The sequence below is a fragment of the Carcharodon carcharias genome, chromosome 18, assembly GCF_017639515.1.
Source record: "Carcharodon carcharias isolate sCarCar2 chromosome 18, sCarCar2.pri, whole genome shotgun sequence".
NCBI lineage: Eukaryota > Metazoa > Chordata > Chondrichthyes > Lamniformes > Lamnidae > Carcharodon > Carcharodon carcharias.
In genome coordinates, this window is record NC_054484.1 from 96,698,279 (window position 1) to 96,716,396 (window position 18,118).

The 18,118-nt window shown below is 40.3% G+C and overlaps 1 protein-coding gene across 5 annotated transcripts in view; it reads left to right on the plus strand.

Moving 5' to 3' along the window:
- The window catches only part of fndc3a (fibronectin type III domain containing 3A), a 249,305-nt gene that overhangs the window by 138,816 nt on the left and 92,371 nt on the right, over window positions 1-18,118 (plus strand). Inside the window, exon 1 of one of the 5 annotated variants that reach the window (XM_041211955.1) lies at window positions 8,649-8,738. The exons of the other annotated variants lie outside the window; for them this stretch is intronic. Coding sequence (XP_041067889.1) covers window positions 8,732-8,738 — 7 coding nt within the window. The 5' untranslated portion in view covers window positions 8,649-8,731. Of the gene's footprint in view, window positions 1-8,648; window positions 8,739-18,118 lie in introns of those variants that run through there. 5 annotated transcript variants of the gene reach the window in all.

Consider the following 18,118-nt stretch of genomic DNA (forward strand, 5'->3'; position numbering starts at 1 on the left):
TGCTCATCCAGTACTGGATGTCAGATAAGCAGGTTGATAACTTAGCGATAGTAAGTCAGTCAAGAGAAGTGTTGGCAAGATAGAGCTGGATGATGTCAGCACACCTGTGAAAACTGACAATGCAGCACTCTGAGCACTGCAGTGGGATTGTCAGTTTATGTTTCCAAACCTTAAAGCTCAGGTTTACAGCCTCTTAGATGCCATCAACTGAGAAAATTAACTGATTGATCAGCAACAAGGCCAAAAATGTTATATTTCTAACTTGATTATTTCTGAGAATGTTGATCCTTGGCATTCAAGTTCATGGCTGGAAATACTCCTGTGATGCTTGCAGTGAACTTATGCTTTTGAGTAGAAATTCACACTAATGCATTGTGATTAATTCACTTGTCGTGTTTTTCCCTTTAAGGTAAGTGGTTGATGAAAGGTAAAATAGATTGTACCAAACTAAAGGGTGCAATGTTTTTAAAGGCCTGGAGTGACTCTGGAGCCCTGCTCTGGCATGGCAATCTCTGCCACATTTGCTGCAGTGGAATACAATCGGCTGATAAGATGCATGATTCGCTGACCTCTAATTTCTCTGAGCCCTATTCTCAGTTAACTGAGCTTCTCGTTTCTGCTCGCCTCTTCCAACATCCTTCCAAACAGTGTCCAGAGGTCACAGCTGTCAGCAACTGTCTCCCAGTTGTCAGCATCAATGGCCATCATCTTCATAGCTCACTTGCAGATGTTCTCGTAACAGAGGTATGGACTCCCAGAAGGTCATGACCCAGTGGCCACCATCCATCCGACGAATGTGGTCAAAGCTACACTGACATCATTGGCTTAGCAATGAATGTATGATGATGGAATTAGCACACTCCAGGACCTCTAAGTTGGTGACCTTGTCCTACCAAAAGATGCCGAGGATACGTCTTGAGACAGCGAGGGAGGAAACTGATTATCTTTTTCTCCTGCTTAGAATATGTTGTCCAGGTCTCACCAATGTAGAGGAGTACACTGAGGACGCAGGTTCAGTAGACTCATATTTTGGTGTTCTCTATTAGGTTGCTGTTATTCCACACTCTCTTACTCAGCTTAGACGTAACAGCTGCAGCTTTTGCGACGCACATGTTGATTTCAACATCAATTTTCTCCAGCAGCTTAAATAGACTGCCTCTGCTCAAATCGTCGAATGCCTGTGCGGGATTGATTAAGACAATATATGTAGTGGTCTCCTTTATTCACAGCACTTCTCTTACAGCTGCCAGACTAAGAAGTTCATGTCAATCATAGATTTTTGAGTTCTGAACCACACTTAGATTAGAGGCATATGTGTTTAGCCACGATCTGCATGCTGACAAGGACAACACGGGCAAATACTTTTCCCACTATTCTCAGCAGGGAGATGTCTTGATAGTTGTTGCAATGGCTGCAGTTACCCTGGTTCTTGTGCAGGGTCATAATCTTTGCAACATATCCTGGGCACTGCCCCCTCCCTCCAGCAGCGACATAGAAATTCATGCAGATGTTGCAGGAGTGTGCCGTTTATATTGATGATCTAATCAATCAAGAAGTGAAGTTCAAAGAGGCTGGTGATACAATGAGAATTTATATTCAATGAGAATTTATATTCAATGAGAATTTACATTCAATGAGAATTTACATTCAATGAGGATTTACATTCAATGAGGATTTACATTCAATGAGCTATGCTAGGTATAACTTCAGTTTTCATGTGTGCAGAGCAGAGGCAATGTAAGATCAGTAGCAGTAAGCCTACAAAATATAATATCCCCATTTCTATTTACCTATGGGTGTTAACCTATGGAACTGCTGCAAAATGCAAACATGTCTCTTGTCGCCTCTGACTCCCCTTAGATATTCAAACAAACGCACCACATCTAAAAATGCAAATGCTAGATTTAACCTATTCACTTGTACCTCAAACCTAATACCCCTGTTCTTTTCATGTTTTACACCCTCCAGGCAACCTGTCTCCTATTACTTTCTTCCCAGCTTAATTAAATCATACACAGATGCACATAGCCTTTTCAGAGAATAATGCAATATTCCCCAAAAATATTTTAAATCAATTTTTCAAGAATAGACAGGGTAAATGGTGAGAAGCTGTTCCCACTCAAGAAAGCATCAAGAACTAGAGGGCACAGATTCAAAATAATTGGCAAAAGGAGTAAAACTGATATGAAGCAAAGTTTTTTTTTCACCTGAAAGGTGGTTAGAGTCTGAAATGAACTTCTTGAGAAGGTGGTGTAGACAGTTTCGATCAAGGTATTCAAAAAGGAATCCGATTGCTATCTGAAAAGAGAGAATGCACAATGTTACAAGAATAAGGCAGGGGCCTGGGACAAGATAAAATGCCCTTTCAGAGAGCCAGTGCAGACTCGATGGTCCGATTGGGCTTCTTCTGCACTGTAATGATTCTATGATAGATTTTTCTTAGGTATCAAGGATTATGGAGTTGAGGTCTGGTTCTGCAAGTGATTGATGGGCAGGCTTACGGCACAAAACAAAAACAGAATTACCTGGAAAAACTCAGGTCTGGCAGCATCGGCGGAGAAGAAAAGAGTTGACGTTTCGAGTCCTCATGACCCTTCAACAGAAGTTGAAGAGTCATGAGGACTCGAAACGTCAACTCTTTTCTTCTCCGCCGATGCTGCCAGACCTGCTGAGTTTTTCCAGGTAATTCTGTTTTTGTTTTGGATTTCCAGCATCTGCAGTTTTTTGTTTTTATCTCTAGGCTTATGGCACTGATTGATTTCTGATCTTTTTTTTCCTAAAATCTGATGTTAGATCTTGGTTCTTTGATAGGAACTGGTCTCCTGGGGTGGATGATTGTGCAATTTATGTGTTTTGCATATTTGTTAGACCTTTAACTCAGATAGGAAGATTAACATGTCTCGAAAGCTGAAGGTGTTACAATCCACACTAATTTGCTAAGCAAATTTATACCAGATTGATTTGAAATTCATTACTGTGTTAGGTCAGAATATTCAAATCACAGCTCGCTACAAAAATGGTTTCTGTTTGTAATTCTTAGCAGAAAGTGAACGGAATCATGGAATCCAGAATTGTTCTAGTTATTTCCTATCTGGAACTGATTTCTAAAAATAGAAATAGTGTTGACAATATTTTGTGAAAGACAAGACTCGAATGGAACTATGTATAGCATCTGTAGCTATTGATTTAGTGTAGAACCTGTCCTTTTTGAATGGGTAAGCTATATACGTCAGTGGTTGTGTGCTCTATTACTTAGATATCTATGGCTTTGTTTTTTGATCTTGTTGCTGCTTGCGTCAATGATGTGTATCATTGCTTATGTGATGTCAAGGGTGGGTGTTCAGTTCCAGAAACATGCAGTTAACCTAATTTACTGCGGTAAATTCTGAACAACATTTCCTCCTGGGGATAACAAGGAAAAAGTAAATCATAGCTTTTCACATTAGGCTAATGCTGGACATAGAAGTGTGCTTGATCTGTTCTAACTCCAGGAGTCATGCGGACAGTTCCAGACAATATATAGAAGTACTTCGCAGTTTATTGTTTGTATTGGATTAAGAATTGCTTTTTTGTGTTTCATAGAATAACAGGTAATCATGTCATTAAGAAATAGCTTGTATTTCATAAGATCATAAGAAATAAGAGCAGGAGTAGGCCATTCAGCCCCTCCCACCTGCTCTGCCATTTAATTAGATTATGCTGATCTGATTGTGACCTGAGCTCCACTTTCCTGCCTGCCCCCCATAATCCCAGCCTCCACTGCTCTCTGTGAAAGAGAATTCCAAAGACTTAAGACCCTCTTGAGAGGGAAAAAAAAATTCTCCTCATCTCAGTCTTAAATGGGAAACCACTTATTTTTAAAATATACCCTAGTTCTAGACTTCCCCACAAGGGGAAACATCTTCCCAGCATCCACCCTGTCATGTCCCTTCAAAATCTTTTATGTTTCGATTAGAGCATCTTCCATTCTTCTAAACTCCAATGAGTATAAGTCTAACCCGCTCAACCTTTCCTCGTAAGACAACTTCTTCATCCCAGAAATCAGCCACTAATTACAGCTTTCCAACCCAAAAATTACCCACTTATTCCAACTCTCTGCTTCCTGTTAGCTAACTCCATTGGTTCTAACATGTTACCCCCAATATCATAAGCTCTTATTTTGTGTAGTAACGTTTTCTAAGGCACCTTATTGAATCTCTTTTGGAAATCCAAATATGCCACATCTACTGGTTCACCATTGTCCACCCTGCTTGTTACTTCCTGAGAAAACTCTTTGTTATAAAATAAATCAGTCAAACCTTTTCACAAAACCATGTTGACTCTGCTCGATTGTATTACGATTTTATACATGTCCTGCTATTACCTTAATAATGGATTCAAGCATTTTCCCCACAACTGGCCTATAATTTCCTGCTTTCTGTCTCCCTCCTTTCTTGAATAGAAGTGCTACATTTGCAGTTTTCCAATTGCTGGAACCTTTCCAGAATTCAGGGAATTTTGGAAGATTACAGCCAATGCATCAACTGTCCCTGTAGCCACCTTCAACAACATAAGATGCACGCCATCAGGTTTAGGGAACTTGTCAGTGTTTAGTCCCAGTAGTTTTATCAGTATCTTCTCCCCAGTGAATATGATTGTTTTAAATTCCCCCCTCTGTATTCCCTCTTGATTTCCAACTACTCTTGGGATATTTCTTATGTCTTCTACAGTGAAAACTGATACAAAATACCATTTCAATCCTGCCATTTCCTTTTTCCCATTATTAATTCCCTCATCTCATCCCCTAAGAGACCAATGCTCACTTTGGCTACTCTTTTCCTTTTTATATACTTATAGAGAATCTTAAATCTGTTTAATTATTACTAGTCAGCTTTCTTTCTCTCATTCTTCCTCATTATTTTTAATCATTCTTTGCTGATTTCTATATTTTCTCAACCTTCTGACCAACACTGATCTTCGCAGTATTGTATGCAATTTCTTCAATTTGATACTACCCTTAACTTCCTTACTTAGCAATGGATGGTACTTCCTACTCAGTATTTCTTTCTCTGTCCTTTGTTAGTTCTGTGTTATGCTTTTTGTTTTAGAAAAAAACATATTTCTGCAAACACTGATTCTCAAAAATGAAAACTTATTGCTCAATAATGTTAATTATCCCAGGAAGTGAAAAAAAATTCTAAATAAATGTGAAGTGTATATCTGGCAATTCATAAGTTAGACAGTTTTTAAGAAAGTGAATTATTTGATAGTCTAAGAAAGATAACCAATTTCTAAAAACTTGATCCAGTGCAAAAATAAAATGCTAAATTATCTGTAGGTATATTAGATGTTTTGCTGATTTGGCCTCTTCCGCAATTGAAATATTAAATGTACATCACAGTGTTACAGCTTCTTTATTGCAGCAAAGATTTTTTAAAAAGGAAAACATACGAACATTAGAAATAAGAACTGAGGTAAGTTTGGCCGTTTGTGCCTACCCTGCTTTCCAATAAAATCATTGCTCGTCATCTGCCTCAATGCCACCTTCCTGTACTATCCCTGTTTCCCTTAATACCCTTAGTATCCAACATCTGTCGACCTCTGTCTTGAGTATACTCAACAAGCGAATAAGCGGAGTTCTCAGGGTAGAAAGTTCAAAGATTAATAACCCTTTGAGTGAAGAAATTTCTTCTCATCTTAATTCTAAATGACCAACCCCTTATTCTGAGAATGTGTCCCTGTGGACTAGATTCCCCAGCCAGGGGAAACATTTTCTCAGCGTCTATCCTGTAAAGCCCCTTAAAAATTTTGTTTCAATTAGAGCACTTCTCATTCTTCCAAACTCCAAGAAAAATAGGCCTAATCTATTCAATGTCTCCTCAGAGGACAATCTCCTAATCCCAGAATCCAGTGAACCTTAAGTGTGTTCCCTCCAGAGCAAGAATGTCCTTCCTTGGGTAAGGAGGCCAAACCTGCACAATACTCCAACTGTGGCCTCACCAATGTCCTGCACAATTGTAGTACATCACTTTGTAACAAAAACTTTGACTTTCTAATTGCCTGCTGTACCTGCATGTTAACTTTGTGATTCATGTACAAGGACACCTAAGACCCCTGAATTCATACCTTTTCCAGTCTCTCACCATTCAAAAAATATTCTGTTTTTTTTTGTTTTTCCAACCAAAGATGATAACATCACATTTCATCACATCTATCATGTTCTTGCCCACTCAGCCAACTGTCTTTATTCCTCAGCAGCCTGTTTGTGTCCTCCTCACCACTTATTTTCCCATCTAACTTTGTATTGGATACATTACACTCATTTCTCTCATTTAAGTAATTAATATACTTTTAAATAGCTGATGCCAAGTACTGATCCTTGCAGTGTACCCCTCAAGTTACAGACTGCCAACTGGAAAATATCCTGTTTATTCCTATGCTATTTTCTGTTCATTAAACAATCCTCAATCGATATTAATATATTACATCAATCCTACGAGTCATCATTTTATGTATTGACTTTGTGTGACACCTTATTGAGTGCTTTTTGAAAACCCAACTACACTACAACCATTGGTTTCTCCTTATATGTCCTAAATTACATCCTCAAAAAGCTCTTAACAAATTTGATAAAGTTGCTCAGTTCACCTCATTGTTCTTCTTGGAAATTGGAGAAAGACCTGTTGCAACACCTGACTGATTCAAAAGGAGGTAATTCGAGTCATGGAAATGTTACTGTACAGGAGGCAGCCATTCAGCCCGTTAAGCCCATGCCAGTTTTCTGCAAGAGCAATTCAGTTAGTCCCATTCTCCTGCCCTTTCTTTGTAGCCCTGTAATTTAGGAAGCCTCAGTTGAATCTGCGTCCATCACCCTTTCAGGCAGTGCATTCCAGGTTGTTATAACTTAGTGAATCAACTTCTTTGCTACCACTTTGTATGCTTCCAGTAAGACAAAAATATCCTGCTCCCTTCTGTTACTTTACCAATAGAAAACACTAGGTAATAAATTGAGAAAACTTGTTCTTTCAGACAATAGTTGATGGGACATCACAATGTTATGTTTCGGGTCCTTGGTTGTCTTATTTATATACTGAAGAGAATACTCATTGCTAACAAAAAAGTTGATGGCACTAAGCTAAGGTAGCAAGGAAGATCAGTGCAATAGTGTCGAGAATGATCGGGATAAAGTAAATCGATGAGTTACGAAATGCAAAATGGATTTTCGGAAAAAAAACATAGTATTGCCTTTCTGCAGCAGTTTGGTACAACTGAGCGGCTTGCCAGGCCATTTCAGAGAGCAGTTAAGAGTCATTCACATTGCTGTGGGTCTGGAGCCGTATATAGGGGGAGGAGGGGTTCGGTGGCGTGTGGGGTGTTGTATCATGGGATGGGAGGTGAAGGGTGGAGAGGCCGTCACCTTCCTGACTCCTCAACCCCCTGCACTCCCCCCCCCCACCCACACCCGCCCACTCCTCCCAACCCCCCAAATTATGCCTGGTAATGCTGCCGGCCTCTGATTGGCCAACGGCTCTGAGGGGGGAAATTCCCCCTGAAGGCACACTCCGTTGCCAACCAGATAAGTGCCTGATTACCATTAAATCTGGAGGCTGGAATGGCCATGCTGGGCTGCCATCAGCTCTTTACGGGCAGACATGCTGTCCACCACAACAATTAAATATCACCCAAAATCTCTTTTTAAGATACCGCTGATAAGCTGCCAGTGTGTCATCAACATCTTGTTCATGACTGTTCATTAGTTCTGTGCCCCAATGCTCAAATGCAGTTCTACACTCAAAAGGAAATGGAAAAATAATCTAATTTTTGACAAAATGCCACATGGCTATTTTATCTATGTATTTGTTGGCCTTTTACTGATAATCTTTTAATTAATTTTTCAATGTATTGTCTTAAAACTGTCAAGTGTTATAGTGAGTAGCAACTTCCTTTCTTACCTGACTTGTAATTTTCTTACCTACCTAAATTTTTTCCTAACATTCAGTGACAGATTCTTCAAATCAAAGACAATCTTCTGGCTTAGGATATCAGATATAGATGCAAGGGAATCTGAATCTGTGCATTCTAACCATGCTGTGGTTTGCTTTACAGGCTGTCTCTTAATCCCAAGATCTGCATTCTACCACCGTAATACTGCCTAATTCTGTAAATAGGCCTTTATCTTCTATATCGAAGGTTGTTGACTGGTATCAAACACCAGTCTCTTGTTTTCCTTAAGACTTAACAGAAACTTCCAAGTGCTGACAGATATTCTGCACCAATGTTCATTGTAAAAACAGCTGATTTGAGCATGCAAATTCAGACATCTTGAGGTCTCTGCTATTACCTTGCTGCCTTCAAGCTTCTATTTAAAATGTGTTCTTACATGGCTTAGTAATTTTAATTTTGAAAAAAAGATCATTCATGTAATTTACAAATAGCTATACTCTAGTTGCACACAGAGGATTTTGTATTGTCAGCTGTAGAATCTGTCCTGTAACACCAATATATTGGCTGCCTTGTTTATTTGGTTTTATTTTCTATAAACTATGCATAGCAGCAATGTACCTGAACTACTTTGGCAATTGGGTGCAGCAGTAATCATGTGACATGGCAGATTGATTGCTGGCTGTAATTGAACAAGCTTTTGGTCCAATAAACTGCTGCCAAGTCACCACAATGGAGAGCTGCTCACGTACATAATCACCATTCGATAGTGCCACATTTCCTGCATTTTATTTACAGTGGAATTACAAAAATGGATGGTAAGACCCTTATAAAAACCTGTTCTTTTCATTTATAGGGTAGAATATTTAAACATAAAGCAGCAATAGCATGCAGTGTGGTGTAGAAATTAGATTGTCGTGGTTTATCAAGTTGTGCAGCAGAATCTAGTAGGCCAGTTTTTCTAGATCAAACAAATAACTAATGTACCCCAAGGGCTTTCTCTCTCTCTTGAGCTGGTGTATCAGAACATTGATTTAACAACACTGGCAGGTGAGACAGAAAAAAAAACACATTTGTGCAGCACAGCAAGATATAGTATCAGACAGTTACAAATTGTTTGTGGATGTTAGTCAGAAAATTTAATTCTGTGATGTATCAATTACTTTTTAAAGCCACTGGCAAGTTTCAAACTTATGGCAAAGCAGATGAGCACACAAAGCTGAGCCAATTGATTAAAAGCAAAAGTGCTCACATAATTAAATCAGAGCAGTTACATCTCACTCCTTTCAAGTGAGACATGCATTTTAAATAAAATTGTAGTCTGTTTGATATATTTCATTCTGTAAAAGAAGTACAGCTCCATGTGGTTTAACAGACTTGCAATTTTTCTCACTTTGAATTTAAATCTTACTCTGAGTTTAAACCTTAATACTTGAAGCTAGAACATTTAACCTAGGTCTGCCACTTTCAGTGTAGCACTGAGAGGGTGCTATCTGGTTAGGAATGGTGCCTTTTGGATGATGTAAAACATTCCAAAATTCCAGTTTATTGGACTAAAAGTTTGTTCAGCAATCAATCTGCTATGTCACATGATTACTGCTGGACCCAATTGCCAAAGAAGTTCAAGTACATTGCTGCTATGCGTAGTTTATAGAAAGTAAAACCAAATAAACAAGGCAGCCAATATATTGGTGTTACAGTACAAATTCTATGCTTACAGTACAAAACCTTTTTGGAAAAGACCACTTTTTGAAAAAGAACATTGTGTATTGGCCAAGATCCCTCCTTCAGTATTGCTAAAACAGAGTAATTGGCCATTTCTCTAATTTGCAGTTTGTGCAATTTTGCTAAGGCATTTTGGCTGCTATGTCTGCCAGCAAACAAGTGGCTACATTTCAAAAGTAATCTGAGAAGTCCTAAGAACATGAAAGGTGCTCTACAGATGCAAGTTTTATCATTCTAGCTTTTTCTCAATTCTGACAACTGAGTTATATCTGTTGGTCACCTGTATGAATTGTTCACAGCAACATAAAATACTGTATATTTGAAGTGTCTGCAGTTTTATTTCTGTGGACCACATAGTGTACCATGGAGGCTTCTAGGGATTTCATATAACATTTTGAAACTCGTTAAAATCAATTTGGCAATTTGAAGGTGGCAAGATGAGTTGAGAAGTCATTTTAAAAGGGTATACAGGTTTCTTGAATTTATACACAGGGGTATAGAGTACAAAAACAAGTAAGCTACGTTAAACCTTTACCAAACAGCATTAGACCCCAGCAAGAGACTTATGGCCACTTCTGGGCACCACACTTTGGGAAGGATGTCAAAATGCCTGAGAGAGGCGCTACTGAGGAAATTTACTGGAATGGCACCAAGGCAAAACCTTAGTTACATAGAGAGACTCAAGAAACTGGGATTGTTTTGTTTAGAGCAGAGGAGATTAAGGGGAGATCTGATAGAGGTGCTCAAAATCATAAAACGTTTTGATCAAATACATAAGGAAAAATGTTATGGTGGCAAAAGAGTCAGTAACCAGAAGGTAATTTAAGGTGATTGGCAAAAGAACCAGAGACAACATGAAGAAGCCATTTTTTACACAATGAGTTGCTAAGATCTGGAATACACAGCCTGACAGGGTGGTGGAATCAGGTTCAATAATAGCTTTCAAAAGGAAATTGGAAAAATACTTGGAAGTGGAATAAACATGCAGGGATAGAAAAGAGCAGGGGAGTGGGTCCAATTGGATAGCTCTTTCACAGAGGCAGCACAGAACGATTGACTGAATCACCTTCTGTGCTGTTTCATTTGATGATTCGATAACTCAAGCAGCTGATACTATTAGATCTTGACATTCTGATATAGGATTTGTTGAACAGTAAAGCAGCAGCAAATAAATTACCTGTTGCACTTTTGGGTTTCACCTTTCTTAGATACTTTTTTTGCTTCTGTATTTCAGGTTAATCTCATTGCTAAATCCAAGACCCCTATATCCCAAAATGGATTAGCACTTGCCCTGATATCTTGGTACAGCTTTAATATGTCTCAATTATGAACAGTGGAACTTTTTAGACAGTTTCAGCTGTATATTCTGTGCTATTCTGTGCCTTGGTTGCATTTGCTCTGTGGAAGGCAGTGGAAAAGCACTAGACTGGACTTTGTCTTGGGTGTTAACTGCAGAATAATTTTTTTCTATATAATGGTACAACAAACAAATAGGAGCACAAAACAGTAGTTAGAAAAGCCAACTCCTTGTATATTTTTAAAAGTTCTCAACTCCAGTGCTAAAATAAGATTCAAGTAGTTCTAAGTTAGCAGTCCTTTTCTTTTTCCAACCATCTGTCAAAGCCTCTGACTTGTCTAACTCCCTTGAATGCTCCAGGTAGATTGTCTGACTTGAAAAAGAATGACTGACAAATGACTTCAAAACGGTGACCAAACTGAAGCAGAATTGAATTGTATCTTAGATTCAAAATAGCTGTAATTTATTTAAAAATTTAAAATGTAAACATTTAGGTAATTTTTAATGGCTTGGCTTTCCACTTAGACACCTGACTTCAGATAAACCAATTAACGGTTGCAGTTACGTATCAGCTCAAGTGGTACATGATTTCTGAGTGTGAAACAGGCTTATACAGGTACTGAACCCCTTATCCCATGTCCCAAAATCCAATAGGACCTGAAAACTTTCTACATACAGGGTAGCAGTTTGAATAAAACCCTTTATTCTTTATTTTTCATATTTATTTTATGTATTATAAGTACATACTTGGCCTAGGACCCAAAATCTGTAAAATCCCCAAATCCAGCACACATCCAGTCCTGAGCTTCCTGAACACAGGGTCCGGTACCCGTAACCCTTAAATTAGCACGCCAGAATTGATGCTAAGCTAAATACTGGACACATTGCTTCAATGTTATTACACAGCTCATCACAAAACTAAATGCCCCAAAAAATGCAAACAAGATAAACTTGCATAAAGAAATAGGAACTTATGTTTTGAGGGCTGGATTATCAGGGTTCTGCAACCACCACAGCTTGGACATTTCTGCTGTGCACTGCCAGTGCAGGAAATAAAAAACAAGACTCTTAAGTTTTACCACATTAGGAATGATGAATTGGTAGTGGAATGTATTTCACTTTAGCTTTCTGCGCTGCAGAAAAGTAACATATGGTGGTATACAATTCACCACAGATATACCTGTTAGAACAGTGAGACTGGGCACTTCCTTACAGTAGTGAAAGTGAAATCAATGGTTATTCAACTAGCTACCATCATTAACCTGCTAGAGTCTAGCTCACAAATAACACAGATCTGTGGTTACAAGTTGCCCCATCTGCCTTCGTTGGGAAAGCAATTTCCACAATTAGACAAAGGGATGAAAAAGAAAATTGACTCGAATGAAGAGAAAACACCACTGGCAGAAAAGGATAAGACTACTCCTGATATTAAGTAGCCTACCAAGCCTCATTATCAAGGCCTGCTTGTAAATAATGACTGCTTAGGAAAGGTAAGAAAGAGAGAACAACACCAAGAGGAATATACCTGGGAGGAGTCAATGACTTCAGAGGAGAAAGGAAAGGAAAAAAATTGGCTAAAGTCAATTTTGGCCAGTGAGCACAAAGCAAGAGTGAATGAGCCTTGGTGTGGGATAGGATGCCACCAGGTTAGAGGTAACAAAAGTGTGAGTAAGGGCTTCGGCAATATCAGGGCTGAAGCAAAGACCATGATGGACAACGTTATGGAAGCCAAATAGGATGCCAAGGTTACAAACAATTTATAAGTAAATTTATGTTCATAAATATTCACTAATAAATCCAGCACAGTATTTAGGAGAAACTATACAACTGTTGAAAATGTGGAACTTGTTACCACATGGAGTGATTGAGACAAGCAAGATATGCATCTAAGGGGAAGATTGATAAGTGCATGATGGAGAAAGGAATCGAAGATACGTTGATAGGTTGAAATGAAGTATGTGTTACAACTGGTCCCTGGGCAAGGTTCCCCCAAATTGTTACGCTCCTGGGTGAGGAGGGATGAACTGGCTCCCCTTCTTTCTGAAACCCCTTCAGTTGGTTGCAACAAAATTAATTTAAAAAGGATCCCTTCCCTTGTGGATACCTTTTCCCAGTCCAAATGTATTTATGTTTTAAAAGGAGCCAATTTAACCAGGCTTTCTTGAGTTAAAGAGTGAGTTTATTAGAACAAAGAGTAAAGAAAAGTACAGCACAGGAACAGGCCCTTCGGCCCTCCAAGCCTGCGCCGATCATATTGCCCGTCAACTAAAACATTTTGCACTTCCGGGGTCCATATCCCTCTATTCCCATCCTATTCATGTACTTGTCAAGCTGCCTCTTAAACACCACTATCGTACCTGCTTCCACCACCACCTCTGGCAGCGAATTCCAGACACTCACTACCCTCTGTGTAAAAAACCTGCCCCGCACATCTCCTCTATAGTTTTCTCCTCTCACCTTAAATCTATGTGCCCTAGTAATTGACTCTTCTACCCTGGGAAAAAGCTTCTGACTATCTACTCTGTCCATGCCACTCATAATTTTGTAAACTTCTATCAAGTCACCCCTCAATCTCCGTCGCTCTAGTGAGAACAATTAGTTACTAAAATGTGAGAAAAATAATAAAAGCACAACACACATACACACAGAATACAAGTGAGAAGCGAGTCCAGAAATAAAAATGAAAAAGATATACAAATCAGTCTTTGGTTGGTCTGTGAGGTGTAGATGATGAAATGTTGAGGCCGTTAAGTTGGATGACTCTGGTAGAGGTGACTTTGGGCAGTTAAGCATTTGGTTTGGAGATTCTTGGTTCAGCAAGTTAGCAGAAAGGAATTGCCCTTTTCCTTTTCGACTGTGGCTTTGCTGACTTGTGACTTGCTTCCAACAATCAGAGATTTTCTTACCTGCGACATGTTCTTTAGAGCATATCCTCGCACATCAGGCCTGGAACATCAAAGCTAGCACAACAGCCTAGGGTTGCAGTTGGCTTTTTAACCCCTTTTCTTGTGTATTCCTGGAAGGGAAGAAAGAAACATGTCTTGCGCCAAGATCTGCTTTCTTTTCGACTCACTTCATGTCCATAGCCTAGGATATAACTCACAGGAAATGGTAATCAGCCTTAATTATTTCTGCAACCACATGAGATTACAGTTCAGTTTTTGTATTGCATCTTTTCCTTTGAAGTGTCTCTGTCTGAACTAGGCCTTGATATACTTCAGGTGTGACATTCCTTTCTCTGGACTAGTTGGTCAAGTGTAATCCACATAAGAATTTTCCAACAAGTGGTTACTTTACAGCCTCAGCCAGCTTTTGCTTATAGGCCCTTTTTTTTTTAAAAAAAGAGCTTGTCTTACTTAAAAGTTCGCAATGTCTGTAAGTAATTCTGGGCTATGATCAGTAATCATCACAGGTGGAAGGAAGTTTGTGTGGAATATAATCCCTTTTTCTGAGGAGCTGAGGGTGGTGATAGAGCAGTAAAACTGGATGTTGTCAGGTACATGTGGACCCAAACCCCATGCCTTTGGATGATGTCACCAAAGGTAATATGTCGATGAAGCTAAGGACACCTCCTTAGGGAACTTCAGAGTTAACGAGGTGGGAGCAGAGGCAAGATGAGAAGCCATTGTTGGGGGTGTTCTGGTTACAGGTGATAGATAAGAGTGGAGCTGGAGTCAATGGGAATCAGGGGGAAAACTCTCCGTTGGTTGGAGTCATACCATTAGACCATAAAACCATAAGATGTAGGAGCAGAAGCAGGCCATTCGGCCCATTGAGTCTGCTCCGCCATTCAATGATGTCATGGCTGATCTGATAATCCTCAACTCCACTTTCCTGCCTATTCCCCGTCAACCTTACTGATTAAAAATCTGCCTATCTCAGTCTTTAATATACTTAACAACCCAGCTTCTACAGCCCTCTACAGTAAAGAATGCCACAGATTCACTACCCCCGAGAGAAGAAATTCCTCCTCATCTCTGTCTTAAATGGACCTTTTACTCTGAGATTATGCCCGCTGGTCCTGGACTCCCCCATAAGGGGAAACAACCTCTCAGCATCAACCCTGTCAATCAACCCTGTCAAGCCCCCTAAAAATCTTATGTATTTCAATAAGGTCACCTCTCATTCTTCTAAACTCCAATGAGTACAGGCTCAACCTTTCCTCATAAGAGAATCTCTCCATACCCAGGATTAACCTAGTGAACCTTCTTTGGACTGCCTCCAATGCCAGTATATCTTTCCTTAGATAAGGGGACCACACCTGTTCACAGTATTCTAGGTGTGGTCTAACTAGTTTTAGCATGACTTCCCTATTTTTATACTGCATTCCCTTTGAAATAAAGGCCAACATTCCATTTGTCTTACTTATTACCTGCTGAACTTGTATGTTAGCTTTTTGAGATTCATGCACAAGGACTCCCAAAACCCTCTGTGCTGCAACCTTCTGCAGACTTTCTCCATTAAATAATATTCAATCCCTCTATTTTTCTTGTCAAAATGCATAACTTCACATTTTCCAACATTATATTCCATCTGCCAAGTTTTTGCCCACTCACTTAACCTGTCTGTATCCCTCTGTAGACTCTGTGTCATCCACACCACTTGCCTTCCCACCTATTTTTGTGTCACCCGCAAACTTGGCGATAGTACATTTACTTCCCTCTTCGAAGTCATTAATGTATACTGTAAATAATTGTGGCCCCATCATTGGTCCCTCTGGCACTCCACTAGTACAGGTTGCTATCCTGACAATTCCCCCTTTATCCCAACACTCTTTCTTCTTTTAATTAGCCAATCCTCTATCCATGCTAAAATACTACCCCCAACACCATGGGCTCTTATCTTATTAAGTAGCCTTATGTGCATACCTTATCAAGCACCTTTTGGAAATCCAAATATATTACATCTACTGGTTCCATACCTAGAACAAAAGAAGATGGTTGTGGTTGTTGGAGGTCAATCATCTCAGTTCCAGGACATCACTAAGCCCAAACATCTTCAGCTGCTTCATCAATGACCTTCCTTCCATCATAAGGTCAGAGGGGGAATGTTCGCTGATGATTACACAATGTTCACCATTCATGACTCCTCAGGCACTGAAGCAGTCCATGCCCAAATGCAGCAAAACATGGACAATATCCAGGCTTGGGCTGACAAATAGCATTCGTGCCACACAGGTGCAGGCTATAACCATTTCCAACAAGACTATGGCATTACCCCACTCTCCAAATCCTGGGGGTTACCATTGACCAGAAACTGAACTGGACTAGCCATATAAATACTTTGGCTACAATAGGTCAGAGGCTAGGAATTCTGCAGTGAGTAACTCACCTCTTCACTGTCCACCATCTACAAGACACAAGTCAGGAGTTTTTTTTAATTCATTCAATTTTGCCATTGCTGGCAAGGCCTGCATTTATTGCCCATCCCTAATTGCCCTTGTTCAGAGGGCATTTAAGAATCAACCACATTGCTGTGGGACTGGAGTCACATGTATGCTAGACCAGATAAGGACAGCAAATTTCCTTCTCTAAAGGACATTAGTGAACCGATGGGTTTTTACAACAGTCAACAATGGTTTCATGGTCATCATTAGATTTTTAATTCCAGATTTTTATTGAATTCAAATTCCGAGGTAGGATTTCAACCTGGGTTCCCAGAGCATTACCCTGGGTCTCTGGATTGCCAGTCCCGTGACAATACCACTACGCCACCCCTGTAATGGAGAACCCTCCACTTGCCTGGATGAGTGCAGCTCCAACAGCACTTAAGAAACATGACACCATCCAGGACAAATCAGTCTGCTTGATTGGCACTCCATCTACAAATATTCACTCCCTCCACCAAGGACTAACAGTGGCAGCAGTATGTACCATCTGCAAGATACACTGCAGGCACTTATCAAGACTCCTTAGGCAGCACCTTCCAAACCCATGACAACTACCATCTAAAAGGACAAGGGCAACAGAAATATGGGAAATCCACCACCTGGAATCTTCCCTCCAAGCCACTCACCACCCTGATTTGGAAATATATCGATGTTCCTTCACTGTTGCAGAGTCAAAATCTTGGAACTCCCTTCCTAACAGCACTGTGGATGTAGCTACACAACAGGGACTACAGCGGTTCAAGAAGGCAGCTCACTACCACCTTCTCAAGGGCAATTAGGCATGGGCAATAAATGCTGGCCTAGACAACTATGCCAAAATCACTGAAATGATCAAAAAAACTGAATGAGGGCAGTCCAACTGAGCTGGGCAACTGAGAATAGAAGGTGGTTGAGGAACGTGCAGACAACCATGTTAAAGGCTGCAGTGAGGGTAAGAAGAGATATTGCATCCCAGTCGAAGGCCTGAATTTTACCACTGGTTTCAGGACTCCGATGACAAAGCAAAAAATGGGTTCAAAGCCTGCACTTGCTGACAGCGAGACCGTCTTGGCGCTTTTAGCACAGGCAGCTTCCAAATTGACCACCTGCGAGCCCAGTGTCCAGTTAAGATTGTGGGCAGATTCCTGATGCTACCAATCCACAGAGGGTCAGCAGCCACAAGGAGAGGTGGTCACTGCTGAGACAGGTTGGAGACCTCCAGCCCCCAGCAGGTAAGTCCAATATGTATGATGACCAGGGGACTGAGGGCTGGATGGGAAACCCTTCCACTGAGATTGTTGAGGCTGCTAGGCCTGCCATCCCCTCTTTGGACCATTGATCCTCTGATTCTGATGGATCCCCCAGGCTGCTGCATGGGGCCCTCTCCATTAACTTGGCAGCGTTGGAAAAATGCCAGTGGTCCCCTAAAATGACCTTTGATGGGGCCCTTCGGCTTCCTGCCACCCAGACAGGACAGCAAATCTGCATCAAAGCCTGTCACTGGAAAAAAGCCCCAGTGGTGGGACTGCATAGGGAAATCATCCCAACACAGCTCCTTACTATTTTACTGCCCCCACCTCCCAGCCCATAGTATCAGATGATGTCACTTATATTTTTGCTGTCTCAGTGCTCTGGCAGATTAGAAATCTGAATTGAACAGATTCAAAATTGAGTTGCGGAAAGATGGACATGGATTTTGTATGATACCATTTACTAGCAGTGCTGTTCACGAGTGATTTCTCACATTACATAACCAGCAGCTTTATAGTGCATTTTGAAACTACATTTCATTCTATTGAAATATTTGA